Here is a 16927-nt window from a genome sequence, read left to right on the forward strand (position 1 = left end):
ACTTTACATATTTACAACAACAAGAGCAAACAGAGTTTGTAAAAGTTTTTCTTTATCACTTTCAGTTTGTCAACTGGATTGCTTGAGAACAAGCAAAGGTTTAAGCTTGAGGGAGTTGATACGTCTCCAACGTATCTACTTTTCCAAACGCGTTTGCGCTTGTTCTGGACTCTAACTTGCATGATTTGAATGGAACTAACCCGGACTGACGCTGTTTTCAACAGAATTGCCATGGTGCTATTTTTGTGCAGAAATAAAAGTTCTCGGAATGACCTGAAAATCAACGGAGAATATTTTTGGAATATATAAAAAATACTGACGAAAGAATCAAGGCCAGGGGGCCCACACCCTGTCCACGAGGGTGGGGGGCACGCCTGCCCTCCTGAGCGTGCCCCCTGCCTCGTGGCCCCCTTGATACTCCACCGACCTCAACTCAACTCTATATATTTACGTTTGGGGAGAAAAAAATAAGGAAGAAGGATTCATCGCGTTTTACGATACAGAGCCACCGCCAAGCCCTAATCTCTCTCGGGAGGGCTGATCTGGAGTCCGTTTGGGGCTCCGGAGAGGGGAATCCGTCGCCATCGTCATCATCAACCTTCCCCCATCACCAATTTCATGATGCTCACTGCCGTGCGTGAGTAATTTCATCGTAGGCTTGCTGGACGGTGATGGGTTGGATGAGATTTATCATGTAATCGAGTTAGTTTTGTTAGGGTTTGATCCCTAGTATCCATTATGTTCTGAGATTGATGTTGATATGACTTTGTTATGCTTAATGCTTGTCACTAGGGCCCGAGTGCCGTGATTTCAGATCTGAACGTATTGTGTTTTCATGAATATATGTGAGTTCTTGATCCTATCTTGCAAGTCTATAGTCACCTATTATGTGTTGTGATCCGTTAACCCCGAAGTGACAATAACCAGAATACTTACCGATGATGACTGTAGTTTGAGGAGTTCATGTATTCACTAAGTGTTAATGCTTTGGTCCGATACTCTATTAAAAGAAGGCCTTAATATCCCTTAGTTTCCAATAGGACCCCGCTGTCACGGGAGGGTATGACAAAAATATCATGCAAGTTCTTTTCCATAAGCACATATGACTATATTCGAAATACATGCCTACATTACATTGATGAACTGAACCTAGTTCTGTGCCACCTTATGTTATAACTGTTGCATGAGGAATCGCATCCGACATAATTATCCATCACTGATCCATTGCCTAAGAGCTTTTCATATATTGATCTTCGCTTATTTACATTTTCGCTCTACTGTTACAATCACTACAAAACCAACATTATTACTTTTGCTATCGTTACCGCTACTATCATATTACTTTGCTATTAAATACTTTGCTGCAGATATTAAGTCTTTCAGGTGTGGTTGAATTAACAACTCAGCTGCTAATACTTGAGAATATTCTTTGGCTCCCTTATGTCGAATTAATAAATTTGGGTTGAATACTCTACCCTCGAAAACTGTTGCAATCCCCTATACTTGTGGGTTATCAGCCCTCGCCTCGCTCCCGCCCGTGCGATCTCGCGCCGCACTCAGCTTGACTCACGAGAAACTGCCGATCCGAGCGTTTACAACGAGTCAGGCTCTAGGCTGATTTGAGAAGCGTGCGATGCAGGCTCAACAGAAAAACCAGGCAACCAAACAAGCCTCTCCTTTCCTGTGCGGGCCTGATTGGACTCAATGCGGGCAACCAAACACGCCCTTGGTGTTTCCGTTTTGGTGCACGGCGTTGGAGTTGCCCTTATATTGGGAGCCACATCCCCAAGATACAACTAGTTGGTAGAGTTACATGGAAATTTCACAAGTGAAGTATCACTAGCTTGTGAAATCTAGCCGTCCCAACACAAGAGAAATGAGCCTCAGCTCATCAACAAACAACAAACTACGACCGCCAGTTCGGCGCACACATCATGTGAAATGCGTAGCAAAATTGGGGTCCCATGGGCTGGTTGTACGCCCGCCTCCCCGCCTTGTAAAGTTTTGTTGCCTTCTCCTAATCCGCGTGACCCCCCATGACAATCTTCTCCCATAAGAAGCTCGCCAATTTCTGCATACATGAGATGATTTTGCACAATATGTTAGTCGGGTTTTCACAAGCTTGCCTTCATTAGCCATTGTGTTTCTAGTATTACTACATAGTGCCCGAACAGAGACAGCGGAAAATTCAACGAAAGCCCTTCAGAAAAGAAACTACCTTCAAATATCTTCCTCCAAGTAGCAAGGCTCCCAACCAAGCAACCTTTGCGAACATCTTCTGCCGAAGTTCAGTTTTTGGTTAGTGCAAATAAAATACTTGCATACAGAAAGCATACATCATCAAACAGATTAAAAAGGGCAAAATAGCGCTATTTGTGCTGATAACAAATTGGAAAGAATGATGCATTGCATTCTAATTAAGGGGAAAAAAGATATGTATATTCCTCCTATTTATGGCCAAACCGTTGCGAAGGTAAACAGAACTGATCTGTTTTCTTTGCCCAATCTGTTTGTGTACTCGTGAAAAGAAGTGGAACGAGATATAACAACTGCAGGTTACACACACCAACGGCTAAATAGATAATAGTATTGGTTTAGACTCATGTTATCTATATTTTACATGCTTAGAGGGTAGCTATTGCACCATCATGTTTCCATACTCCAACTATATGCCATGTAAATTAACTTAGAGTGATCTTATATTTTACTCCCTCTGTTTCTTTTTAGTCTGCATATAAAGTTTGGTTAAAGTCAAACTTTGTCAACTTTGACTAAGTTTATAGAAAAAAATATCAAGATTCACAATATGAAATCAATAGTATTAGATGAATCATGAAATTAATTTTCATACCATATAGGTTTAGTATTGTAGATGTTGATATTTTTTCCTGCAAAGTTAGTCAAACTTTATAAAGTTTGACTTTGACCAAATATTATATGCAGACTAAAAATAAATGGAGGAAGTACATGGTTGGAGGACAGCTATTGCAAGAGCCTCTTTTCATAAGCTAACTTTTTTCTTGCACTCATTCTTCAGAAAACTTGAAACATTGGAAGCTTTACTTACGAAGGACATATTTTCATCAGTTGACACCTATTCCAACTTCTAGTATGTCACTTAAGACTCCTAGAGATTCAGTCACATATCTCAACATCTTTAATTGGGTTGCTAGTTCTTCCCTTTCGGTGTTTTAACAGAAAGCATAAGTGTCTACTGTAACTCATAGGAGTTAGGGCATTTGTAGTAACATTTCAAATATGAGGGCTCATATCTTGCTGCTGCTTCTTTTATTTTCCCTCGAAAACCACAGCAGTTAAATTTCACAAATAATACTGATGGGCTTGTGGCATAGCGTCGGGGACGAGGATGCCCACGCCCTACCCAGGTTTGATCCTGAGTGAGCATAGAACATGGTGTGCTGACTTCGGAGTACACATGAACATGGTGTGCTGTATTCAGAGTACACACACGTGTGCACACTCAGTGATAAAGTGCGTCCCCGCCATGTGTGAAGGCTCTCGCGCTTTCGTAATATTTCTAGTGGATCCTTACCCATGCGGCCGTGTGTTTGCGTGGTTGCGTAAGTGGAAGTGAGTGTGCAGTACTTAAGTAAAAATGAAGAAGTAACACCCCACGGTGCATATAAAGATATGATTAATAGACCTCAGTAGTGATGTGTCTTCCATTGCGCTCGTCTCTTCTCCAGTCCCACGGCTTCTCAGGGTTATTTAACGCCCAAAGCCCTTGGCACGCAGCTCTTGCCTTTTTCTCCCACTGCACAATCAGAGCACAAGCACAGAACTTTCAGCCGATATAAACATATTCTGCGAGTACATGTGTAGTAGATTTTCTTACTTCAGAAAACTCTCGGCGTGAATCATAATTTTTGAAATACCATGCATGACCATTCTTCAGCATCTGCTCCTGAAGGACCGAGACACACACAATCACTCTAATCAGAATTGAAGCGATAGCCAAAGCCTAAAAAGCATGTGAGGTATTGAATAGCTTCTCTCTCTTTTTACAGGAAAGTTTCTAGTTCACCTGGATGAACACACTGTCGCAATAGATGTCGCCAACATATCGGCCAAATTGGTCCTGCTCATACACATAAATCCTGGTGCTTTTCCCACCAATGAGCTTCACCAAAGCATCCTTTGATTCCTTCCCATATGGCATCTTCAGCTCTGGTGCATCTATTCCCCATTAACTCACAAAAGATTGTGCACTTCATGACATTATTTCCCGTTATTACTGAATTTGAAGGTGCAAATTAGAGCAGCATTATACCTCATTCTGATTCGGTATTTCCTTGCAAGGATCTCACTGCCTGAACGGATTATTATCCTGCTCACAAAAATTAGTAGTAAGTTATGATTCCAAATAATATATAGCTAGATCAAAGCAAGAACCTAATTCAAACTGATAGGGTCACGCTAATCACATAAGTTTTGTCTTCCGTCGGAAGTCAATGTATTTTTCTTGTGGTTTAACGTTATTATCTTGTGTTTCTTATGCCAGTTTCGCATTTGTGAGTCAAAATAAACGTAACTTTATTTTCATGACTTATTATCTTGTGTTTCTTAAGTGAAAAAAATGTTCCAAGTCAAAATCACAGCACTATTTTTTCAGCTTCTTAAGTGGAATTCAAACTTAATGAGTCTACATATAAAATATCAAACATAGACGGTCACACGGGATACATTCAACCGGTTTGGATGGCGGTCCAATAATAGGATATTTGTGTAGATTTCTGTTATACGCCGGTTGTGGCTTCTATCTTTTTCTCCTTCATGGATTTTCTATGTACCAAATGATGTTAGTCATACTCTAAATAATAAATAAATATGGCTGTGTGCATCAAAATAACGCAGAGGCAGGGGGTGTTAACCTCCTTTTCTAAAAAAAGGAAACATTCCCTGTTACAGTAAATTATGGTATTAAAGACTGGGAATATGGAAAGGTATGGTTTTAATACTTGTATCCAGCTTCGTCAATGGTACTCCGAAGAGTATCAGCCCTGTCGTAATCCCTACGGATGCGTGCTTGAGTCCTTTCAGTCACCATCTCATACACTTTTTGTGGTACATTTGCCGACTCCCTGGGATCATCCATTACAGCAACATAAGCAGTAAAGCCATCACCATCTCCAATGCACTTTGCATTAACCTGAGAACCATAGTGATTATGAGAAACAGCATTTGTCCATGCTGGTGTAAAGCACTGTTCATATTTTGATGTCAGTGTAAGCATATTTTTCAGTTTATCACATCTGACCGGCAAAGTGTTCAGCACAAACTGCACGCCATCTGGAAGTGCCGTTGGAAGTTGGTTTGAGAATGCTGCTTCGCTTGTTGGGATCGGGAAGTTGTAAAATTCAAGAATAGCCTGAGGAAAAAACATTGTTAATGGGGTGGGTATGACATATATATATTCACTTGGAACAGCAAAAATATAACGCAAACTGCAGTGAATTTCTTGGGTTTATCGTTTCGGATTATACAAACAAAACTGATACTAGTGTGAAAACCTAAATTATTTTTAACAAAGTTTGCAAACTTGTACTCCCTCCGTCCGGAAATACTTGTCCTACAAATGAATAAAATGGATGTATCTATAACTAAAATAAGTCTAGATATAACCATTTAGAGAACAAGTATTTCCGGACGGAGGGAGTAGCTATATATGCCACATCCCACGCACACAAATATGACAATTGATCCTTGCATCATTCCCTTACACACTCCCGCTGAACTATTTTTGGATCCAAGAGAGACGAATTACCTCCAAATCAACTCTTGGGATCCAGTTTAGGGCTGTCGCAACTAGCTGGGCAGCCTCTGCTGGTGTTCTCGGTGGGGTTGTGTTCCTGTATGCTTCCAAAATACACTTGTACCTGTTCTCGTGTAAATTAAAAGATCAAAGTGTTTAAGTCCAAATAAGTGTATCATATACCAATTGTTGCTAGTAGGATGTACTTTTGAAGAAAAAAAGTTGCCAGTACGATCTATCAAGTACTATCCCTCTTGTTCTTTACCTTACAGTCCTTACTGATACAAATAAATCAAATAAACAACAAGATCAAGTCACCATGTGTGCACTGTGGACTTGGAATCCAGTCTTAATCTTGTGAAGAATGTCACAGAAGTAAACCCAGTAAATAATCAAAGCATCATTAATCAATATAAACTGCCAAGTAATCCTACATATTTTTGGCTATACTGCTTGCAAACATTGCTTTCCGTTCCTTTTATCTGTGTCAAGCAAGTTCACAATTTTCAGTTTTTTAATAAGACACCAATTTTTTTTATTTTTTTTTGAGTTTGTTCTGCTCTTGTTTTACCATTTAAAAGTATGGCGTGTTCTATGTTTGGATAAGTATTGAGCACCTTATCATAAGAAGAGTAAGAAAAGAAAACATTTGGATGGGGGTCCTATGAAGAAATTTAAAGTCATTCTGAAATCGAGAACTAGTAAAATCTAAGTCAGTACCGGACCTTTCTGTTTTCTAACAACCATAGGTGCCTTTAATTCTACTAAACTCAAACAAAATTTCACATCAACAGGCACACCACATGAATAAATATTTATTATTATTTGTCTACAAAAACAGCCTTTTGAAGCTACCCCTTACCAATTAATCTGTGCTTTCTGGGACGAAGTGACGTGCTGTCCGAGCCCTTCCGGAACCTAAAATATGAAGCATAAAACTCCATGTGTGCATTTTCAGATAATGGAAGAGAGCCCAGCCTCGGAGCCTCTGCATCCGAAGATGCACGCCACATCATAGGATAAGAGGAAGTAAAACATTGAGCTTGCCTGATGCGTCATCAGAATGTTAACAAATAAATAAAAATAGGTGAGCGCTCATGGAAATTGCTAGTAGCTGCAATGTGGCATACTGCCTCAAGTCCAGTGTGTACACATGCACATGCATTGGACCGAGGGACGGAGAAGTGGTTGTGTACTGAAAATAAGCGTTGAGGTCTGAAACTTCTCCCTTACCACAATGACCAAATCTTGCACATGCATTGGGACCAAATCTCGGTAGAAAATAATGCAATTGCTGCTCTAGCTAGCCTCAGAAGCAGTTGATTAGTTCATCCAGGAGGCAAAATTTGCTCGCGGTGTTGGGTCAAAATCCTTTGAATGGTAGTACCAGTAGAAAGCGCAAAGATTGATAGAAGCTACAGTGCTACACAACGTCCATGATTTCTCCTATTCTCACCCCAACCCCCAAATTTACAGAGAGAGAAAGAGAGAGACGCGCATGTACACATGCACACAGGTATCACACGCCAAAGGATAGGAACCTTCTCCCAGCACACACTACGCGGTGAATACTCTTATGATTTGTGATGGAGTGACCACCATTCATTCATGCATGCATGCTGACAGGGACGAGTGTGTTACCATGGATGAGGATTCAAAGCTGCTGAGGTCGCACGTCAGGGCGGCGATGGCGGCGGCGGCCGGCGCGAGGCCATGGGGATCCAGGGGTTCCTCCTCCTGCTGCTGCTGCTGCTGGGGCTGAAGGGACCTCAGGATGTTCCCCATGGACCCCTTCTTCTCCTCCTCCGCTGCTCTATGCTGCTTCTCTTTCTTCCCACGGTGTGCCTAATATGCTGCTTCTGTTTGCTCTGCTTGACAAGACGATACGAGTGGTAGAGAGTGATGGAGCTGACGGCACGGCAGTCAAGAGAGTGGCGGGGCCTAGTCTAGTTCTAGGCACCGCTGCTGTACTGCTCGTGAGTGATTTTCCTTTTTGTGGTTGTTATAAGGAAAACAAACAAATGTCTCTCCCAAATTACAACCATCCCTCCATCCGATTTTATTTTTTTAAGTGTAAAACATTTTGGCAGTTTAAATACTATTTGGAAACAAAGAGTGTATTCATGTAATCAAGCAGCGCATGTGCTAGCTAACTATAGTTTTTGTAATAAGCTTTCTAGCAACTGGACAGACGAGCCTCCGGCTTGTCTTGTTTCCAGTCTTGTGGATGATGTAATTTCTGCTTAAGTTCCAATAAAACTAGTCATGATGGTCTTCCCTAAAAAAAGAGTGTATTCATGTAAGTAGGAGCACCATATTTGAATCATGATGTGTGAAGTTAGCCGTGTCTCAATATTCAAATGCATCTTCTGAATTTACAACGATTATGAAACTTGATATGTCCGGATTCCATTCGTACGTTCATCTCAATAGAGAGCTTGCCCCAGGATACTTTTCTTGCAATCTGAATGACGGGGGTACTCCGTTCAGTTTTTGGAACGGTAAAATAACTAACCGTGGGTGGGTTCAGACTGCACTTTCTTTCTTCATAAACAATTTAAGAGGTGGATATAATTTTTCAAAAAAGAGGTGGATATAATTTTTCATTGACTCAAGAATTTCAGATCTTAGATTGGAAATGAAAACTCATTTTACAATCATTAAAAAACGCTCCCCCACTAGAAAAAAAATATGTAAAATGAATGTTGGTTTCTCTCATATATAGTATGTGAATTATTACTTTGGACCATTTGTCTCCGAAAGCATTCGGATAGTTAAATTGACTGCTTGTTTTGCTACAAAATAGTGGTTCCAACCAGTATCCAACTGGAATGTCATCCAGCCTATCTGTAGCACTGACAGCAGAAAAATGGCATCAGTGAGGAAAAAACGTTTAGAAATGAATTACCTGCAGATTTCCTACTGCTAACCAGAACCTGGTTCCCCCAATTCTTCAGGCTCTGGATAACCAATAAAGCAAACCCACTGCAAGATCTTTCCCACTGGAGTTTATTTATGGTCAGTAAAAGAATCAGTTTGTATAGAGATGACAACATTTCTAAGTGTGTCTTCATTTGTGTTTTTCCAGCAGCAAAATTTGTTTCTTGCTCATCTGTTTACAGAGATGGTTTGTGGTGGAGAAACAACTACTCTGAGACACAACAGCTGATCGAAACATAATTTCTAACTGTCAATCCAACTGCAACCAGGATTTTTCGCAATTCTTCTCTCACGCATCATACCCCTCATTTCTGCTGATTTGGCCCAATCCCCTTTAGCAGCAAGCACACTGGACAGCTGAACATACAGACTGGAATGTGGTGACCCTGATTCCTCCATCTGCTTCAGTCTCTTTGACATCTTCTGGATCAGAGCCTCATTGCCCTGAGCTTTGCAACCACCAACAACTGTAGTCCAGCTTACTGTATCGGCTTTAAAGGGCATATTCTCGATGAACTCAACTGCTTCATCTAGCCGACCTGCCCGGACTAACAGGTCAGTCGCACATGCATAATGCTCAGCTGATGGAATCAGACAGAAATCCTCCTGCATTTGCTTAAACCATGTCAGTCCTTCTTCCACAAGTCCAGAATGGCAGCACGCGGAAAGGACACCAACAAATGTCCGTTCGGTTGGTCTTACACCGCTAACTCTCATCAGCTCCAAGAGTTCTAGTGCCTTGCGTCCATGCCCATTGGAAGCATAACCAATTAGCATTGAGTTCCACATGACTTCGTCAGGCTTGTCTATTCCATCGAAAATCTTGCAACCATTGGCCAAGTTGCCACATTTGCAATACAGATCGATGACTGAAGAAGCTACAACATGGTCAGACTGCAAGCCAAGAACAGTAGCAAGAGAAAAAATCTGCTCCCCAAAACTTATGGAGCAAATATTACTTGATGCACTCAGAGCACTAGCTATAGCAACCTTGTCGAGCCGCACACCAAGGCGATGCATCTTGCAGAACAGCTCCATGGCATCAATTGCATGTCCATTCTGGCTCAACCCAACAACCAAAGAGTTCCATGATATGACACTCTTGCTAGTGATCATCGAAAAGACTCTTTTCGCCTCTTCTATCCGCCCACAGTTTGAGTACACAGTGATCATTGAATTGAGCACCACAGTATCATGAAACCTAAGCTCACTGAAAGCTCGACAAGCATCCTCCCAAAGGCTGCATTTTGAGTAGAAGTCAATGAGAGCACTTGCTGCTATCATGTCATTGACAGTCCCACTCTTTAGACCACACCCATGTATCTGCTGCCCAGACTTGAGCATTCCTGAAAAACCACAAACATTCAGAACGCTGGCATACGTTGAAGAATCAGGCAACACATCTGACCGCATCATCCTTACAAAATGAGCAAAAGCATCATCTCCAAGGCAGGCAAATGCACAGCCACTGATGAGAGAATTCCACAAAAGAATGTTGAGGTTCTCCACCCTGTCAAAAATATGTAACGCCTCGTTTACCTGTCCACGTGAAGCATAGCCATAGACCAGGGCAGAAACAGAGAACTCGTCAATCTGTGCTAAACCATCAAAGACACGCCGAGCAGAGTCCACATCCCCACACTTGCAGTACATGTCCACTAATGCGCAACTCAAAACCGAATCCAGTTCAATCTTGGCAGTCACCATTCGACCATGCACTTGTCTCCCAAAATCGTACTTCATCCGGTCAGCACAAGCACCAACAACCGTAGCAAGCACAAAGAGATCATTGCACGGCGAGGAGTCCGCTGCACCACCGCATGCCGAACCAATCTCTCTGAACAAAGCAAGCGCCTCATCCACACGGCCGCACCGGACATACCTATGCATCACAGCGTTGACAGCCACAGCATCCTTGACGGGCATCTCGTCCAGCAGACTGTGGGCGGTGTCCAAATCCCCTGCAGAGACCATGCCAGTGATCACTGCGTTCCAGGAAAAGTTGTTCCTTTCCGGCATGGAGCGGAAGAGACGGAGCGCCTCGGCGTGGTCCCGGGAGTTGAGGTGGGCGGTGACGAGGGAGTTGTAGGAGAAGCAGTTCCTGGCGGGCATTTCGTCGAACAATCGCCGTGCGTCGCGGCGGTGGGTCGGGGAGAAACGGGCGTACATGAGGAGGACCGAGTTGGAGGGCGGGAGGGAGGACGGGACATGGCCGGACTTGAGGAGGACCTGGTGCAGCTGCTGGCCGGCCACGGCGCGGCAGGTGCGGAGGAGCTGGATGGAGCCACGGACGTCGACGGCGACGGCCATGAGGCACTGACGTGGGGCATGGGGGTTCAGTTAAACCCCACAAAGTGCGAAGTTTTTGGACTGTTGGACTCACCGGTGTGCTGTACAAATCTTACATTCTTCTTATAAGAAGAGTTATAAAAGCACCGGAAGTCCTACAACTTGCGTTGAATGTGATGGTTTGGTTCTAGAACTTGCATTTTGATCCTACCTAGTCCTTGAACTTGCATCAAAGGTGCAAATTTGGTCCTGGCCAATCACAGAGCGACATGTGGACATGTGGGTGCCGACCCGGTCAGCATGCGCCATTTTGCAAAGAGGCCCCTTTCTTTGGTTTGAATCTACCCGCAGGCCACGAAAACACCTAAATTAATTTTTAAAGGAGACAAACCCGCAGCTCACTCCCTCTCTGTTTGCCTGCATTTGTAACTGTGCTACGCCAGCTTGATCGATCGACAGAGCAATGCATTTGCGGATTTGAACAATGACAAGAGTGTGAATCATTTGCTCATTTCAATCAAGTTGACAGAACAACATTTTGTGATCTTTTTTCTTGCAAACAACCAAATCAGAATCAGACGCGCTAGCTACAACGGCCTTGAGGATTGAGAAGAAGAGCAAATCTCCAAATTTACAGTCAAGAGAGAAAAGAAAAAGAAGAACAATAAATTGATTAGACAGATCAAAGAACAAACCAGATCAGCTAAAAACCAAACAAAGCGCTATGCATCCATCATTGCGTCCCTAGCTTAGCCCGTCGCTTTCCATGCACGACCAAGCGCTCGATCGCCCGCCGTATCTTCAACCGGACGGATCACCCGCAGGGCCTGCTCGCCGCTCCACCGCTGCGGCGTCTGGCGTCGGCGTCGTCTTCCGGCCCAGGGTCGACGACCGGGACGACGACCTCAATGAGGATGAGTCCTTGCTGGCCGTCCACTCTTTCTTGTCCTTGAAGAACCCGAAGACCGTCCGCGAGCAGACTGGCACGTTGAGCACCACGGGGGCCACGTAGACGCCGGACGAGTAGGACCGGTTGACGGTGCAGGCCATGGACCGCGACCTGGCCGCGGCGTGGAGGCTGCACGGGGAGCTGCAGTTGCGCTCCAGGCCCTGCTGGAACACGATCTTGCCCGAGGAGTTCATGCGCGGGGAGTCCACGGAGAGGCACCTCGACGCGTCCTGCCTGGGCGGCGACGGCCGCGCGGCTGGCGGTGGAGTGGCGGTGGGAGGAGCGGACGAGGCGGAGGCGCGGAGGGTTGGGGTCGGCGGCGGAGTCGAGGGAGAAGCGCGGGTTGACGTCGCCGTGGTCGTGGCCGGAGGAGGACGAGGAGGAGGAGTGCGAGAAGCGGGAGGAGGCGAGCGAGAGCGAGGCCTCCGAGTCGGAGCTGTCGCGGAGGAGCGGCGCCGAGGCGAGGTCCGACGCGGTGCCCGTCGACGTTCTCCCGGGAGTCTTCGCCAATGCGGCCGCTGGTGACGGCGACTGCGACTGCGAAGGCGTCCTCGGGCTCTGGGCGGCGGCCACCCTCTTGAGCCCGAGCAGCTCGTGCCACCGGCTCGAGCAGCTGGGCGCCTTGGGCGAGAACACGTGCTGGTCGGCAGCGCCAGCCGCCGCGCCGCCGCGGATCGGCTTGATCGGCTCTATTGTTTGGCAATGCAACTCTCAATTGATTTGGGTGCATACACGCACGTATATATTTACAATGAGCAGCCCACGGCCTCGACTATACATGGTAACTAGGAAATATCCTTATTGCTGATGCAATCAGCATACGGGCTATGAATTATTTTGATTGACAGATAAATTGTTATTCCTCACATAGATCCCTAATCTTCTATGAGTGCCCATTGATGTATGCTGGAGTGGTGATATCGGTATGTAACCAAATTATCGCAGATGGGAAATACTTTGTTGATTTCCACGTAGTTACTACAAGGGGAAAGTAGTATGAAATGCAGTTGGTATGATTTAGATCATACTTATGGTGTGTAAGGTCGTATGTATCCAGCAAGAGGCTGGTAAATTTACAATTCTTTAAAAGTGGTCATGTAATTCATTTAACTATCTTTGATAAGAAATTTAGTTAAACCATTCTGTGTATGTACATAGGGTACTCAATGCAATCAGAAAATTCTCGTGAAATGAGTTCAACAACATTGTCCATTTGAATGGGATTATCCTTTGTTCGGGAGAATTTGCTCCTACTTTGATAAGTTGAGCTTAGTAAGATCATGCATGGTTGTGTGTGATAAGAGACACACTTGAAATCATTTTATAAATGTTCCTATGAGTACCATGAAGTATCTAATTAATTCCACATACTGGTTAACTAATCCACATATATCTTCTTAATGTATTCAAGGAAGATTGAGTGGCTCATTTAGAATTTTAAGGTGAGAGTGCCTTAAAACTGATTCCCCCTACGACACATGCGGTGCGCATAAAATCTGATGATTTGGGATATTTTGCAACTTGTTAAGTAGTGACCAACAGAATTGTCAATAATTTTCTAATCATCCCCAAACCAGGATGGATAAGTCTATCAAAATAGATATTTAATTTATTAACATTTAGAAAATTATTTCGTTCGCAACAATAGAAGTATGAATTTAACCATACAGTCAAATTTATTAAATATTGCATCCAAGAGATAGGATATTGAACATCCTACTACATGTAGTAGTACAAGTACATGATAATGATATTTTGGGAATAATTAGGAGATTACATGAGGTCTCCCATATTACTAATTTTTTATTACGCAAACATATCATCGGTGAAAAGGACTTCACCATCCTTTTGTTGCACAAGGTTTTGGTTCTCCATCTGATGAAGATTTGAGAACAATCATTTTCCATAATATTTTCTGGTTGTACGTTTGCATATTTTCAAAGTTATCCCAATGAACTCATCAGCCTTTTAAATAAATTTGTGGTGTTGTTCGACCATATGTTTGAGGGTTTGGTAATCATAGGTACGATATTTACATAACCACACATTTGACGAATTTGAGAGTTGTATTCGTGATCATTTTTGTGAAAAATGATCTATTCTCTGTTAAGAGGAAATTATGTCATTGGTTGTCTGTTAGCCTATACTTTACTTTGAATTCCTCTTGATTCTATTTTGTGACCACTAACTTGCATAGTATTCTCGATACTAGCAAGAATTTCAAACAATGGTATATAACCATTCGGTGAATCTGATGATTTTAAGAAACTCTATGTAAAGTGTATTAAGGGCATATAAAAATATTTGATTACGAGATCTCAACTCGAAGTTGATTAAGTGACAGAATTGCGAGATGTGATAGACTTGAGGTCTTGAAAAATGAATGAGTCATCATTCGTGATGTGCTCACGACAACATGTATCTCTTAAGAGAAATATTCATGGTAATAAATATCCATCCATTATGTACTTAGTTTGAGAACTAAGTGAAGTTGGTGACATATAAAATGCATAAGAACATAGATAGCTATTTAGAGAATAGCCATGACACATTTTTCGAAGGTGGAGTTATAGTCGCCACAATGCCATAGATGGATAAAATGACTGATGTCATAAACCATCTTAAAATAAACAATCCCACCTAACATGAATTTGCATTTGGAAATGTCATCCATATGTTAGATGAAAAAGGCTCATGCATTTATTTATTTTACTTCTAGGAGTAAGTGATGTATGTGGATAAACTGATTTGCTTGAGAACAATCATGGCCAAGGTGATCCTTGTTGAACCTGGGTGTATCCTTCAATACAACACATGTGATGAAGTCATTGCTGGCACTTTGGACTTCGTTCTTGAGGAAGTGTGTGACGTTTAGAGTCACTGCCAAAACGTATAGAATTTGCATGTTTGACATTGGTTAGTCACTATGAAAGTATAATCACAATGTGATGTGGACACTGCAACAGTGTTTGAGACACTTGCTATAAATTATGGCATCCTTCTTGATGGATGGAGGACATTATAATTAGAAATAGTGACAGGCTCTTCTGCCATGTATTTTACTAATGTAATAGAATGTAATAACCAGGGTATGCAAATATTTGCATATTTTTCTATGACATATTCAAACAAAGTGAGACTTGAATTAGCACAAGATACCACTTTTGCAGATAGCGATTGCGCGTGAATAATATTTACTATGAGAGTAAATCATTTTAGTGAACAACAACAAATGCTTCGGAGGAGCATTTTTTTTATATATAGCTGATGCTTTATACCCATATGTGTAGACCTCAATTGATATAGGATAACACTTTGAAGATAATCACCAATATGGTATAGATCTCACAGTAATAGAAAACATAATCTGACTTTTGTCAGTAGATGTTCATATCTCTATTACCTTATGTTATGCTATATTTAAGAAAATCACTTTAAAGGTAATCATCTGTCAAAGTGACATGATGTAGACCTTGCAGTAACAGTGGATAGTTTGCAAAATTTTGCAGTAGATGTCAGTATTACCTTATGATATCTTGAGGTAGTCACATCTAATATTAATATTTGGAAGAGCACTTTGAAGGTAATCATCTTGTAAAATTGACAAGATGTAGTCCTCATAGTAATGCTGGATAATCTGCAAATGATGCAGTAGATGCCACCAATACCTTGTGATTCATAAATAAATTTTGGGCTTGTCATATTAAGTATGATAATTTATAATTCTTAATAGAATCTCATTCAGATTTGCAAGGAAATTGATTTCTATTGCAAAATCGTAGTTGTTGACACAAATCACATGTAATGCTAGGGGTAAAAGCATAGATGATGTCTTAAATTCCATAGGAATAAGATCTTAAATATAAGCAAAATATTATGTTGCAATAGTATTACTGAGGTAATACATATGGATGCAATTTATGTAATATTTGAGGACATGAGGCTTCAAATGGTATTTTACATGATACAAAAAAATGCATAATTATATTGTATGCTATTTAGAGATACATGAGGGCATAATAGAGAAAATATGGGCCTTCCACTGGTAACGAATTTAGAAGGAGTCTAAATGCAAAAGGTCGAAGGGATAAGATATCCTCGATCCTTATCTCTGCTTGTGACTCTGACCATGGCAAACCACCGCCGTTCTTACAGTTACTATTCCCTATGGGGAATTTTTCTAGCCGTCGTCTCCATTGGTGGTCGGGAACTCCAGTCAGATGGCACCGCGCCGGGAGGGCTAGGGCCGAGGACCACCGACGCCGGGAGTCGCCGCGCGCCTCTGGCTGTTGCGGGAGGCCACCTTCCCGCCGAGCAGAACCAGGCCGACGACCATGGTTGGTAGCGGGCGTCCCTGCGCTGTGAGAGCGCTGCCGCCATAGACGGCCGTGCCGAGGAAGACCGCAGATGCGGGCACCGCCGTTAGCGTCCAGGAAAAAGGGGAGGGACGGGCGAGGCCACGCCATGTGTCCAAGGTTGCGTCGCATCGCCGATTGCTGGCCGTCGCGCCGTGCAGGGCACCGGCTGTAGTCCGCCGCCGTCCGCCGTGCTGGCCACGGTCGCTGCTACCAGTTCGAGGGAGGTCGCTGCGTGCGCCGCTTGCTCCTGACGTGCCTGGGGGCATCTATGGCCGCTGGCCGCCTCCCGCTGAAGCCGAAGGCCATGGTTGCGCTGGACAGCGTTACGTTGCCGTTGCCCAGCAGGTTAGTACTGATTCTGTGTAGGAACAAGAAAAATTGGAATAGGATCACCTGATGATGTAGCAATTAAGATCCAAGAGTGTTGATCTGTATGCTTCATGTGTGAAGTACGGATTCTGAGAATCAGGATGCTACTAGTTCGTGACTTTCCATGTGCTAATCAAATTCTTCGGTGCTCTATTTTCTGCTTCTCTGGTCATGGCCGAATTTGTTTCTTCGGCCGATTGCTTTTTTTCTTCCACTTTGTATGTTTCGCGCGAGTGCATATGCGTACAG

At 43.1% G+C, this 16927-nt stretch overlaps 1 protein-coding gene and 2 pseudogenes across 1 annotated transcript; all 3 read right to left on the minus strand.

Moving 5' to 3' along the window:
• Window positions 1-1506: 1506 nt before the first annotated feature.
• LOC123101303 (probable staphylococcal-like nuclease CAN2) lies at window positions 1507-7558 on the minus strand (annotated as a pseudogene).
• A 1210-nt stretch (window positions 7559-8768) lies between these two features.
• On the minus strand, window positions 8769-11159 carry LOC123103195 (putative pentatricopeptide repeat-containing protein At1g77010, mitochondrial). The gene has a single exon (XM_044524701.1). It carries the CDS (start codon window positions 11021-11023, stop codon window positions 8957-8959), a length of 2067 nt encoding a protein of 688 aa, XP_044380636.1. The 5' UTR covers window positions 11024-11159; the 3' UTR covers window positions 8769-8956.
• A 351-nt stretch (window positions 11160-11510) lies between these two features.
• On the minus strand, window positions 11511-16575 carry LOC123101304 (uncharacterized; annotated as a pseudogene).
• Between the last annotated feature and the right edge of the window lie 352 nt (window positions 16576-16927).

This window comes from Triticum aestivum, chromosome 5A (genome assembly GCF_018294505.1).
Source record: "Triticum aestivum cultivar Chinese Spring chromosome 5A, IWGSC CS RefSeq v2.1, whole genome shotgun sequence".
In the NCBI taxonomy this organism is placed as follows: Eukaryota; Viridiplantae; Streptophyta; class Magnoliopsida; order Poales; family Poaceae; genus Triticum; species Triticum aestivum.

What these genes read in the sequence shown, in the direction of transcription:
- LOC123103195 (XM_044524701.1), bottom strand. Translation starts at nt 11,023, where the DNA reads ATGGCCGTCGCCGTCGACGTCCGTGGCTCCATCCAGCTCCTCCGCACC.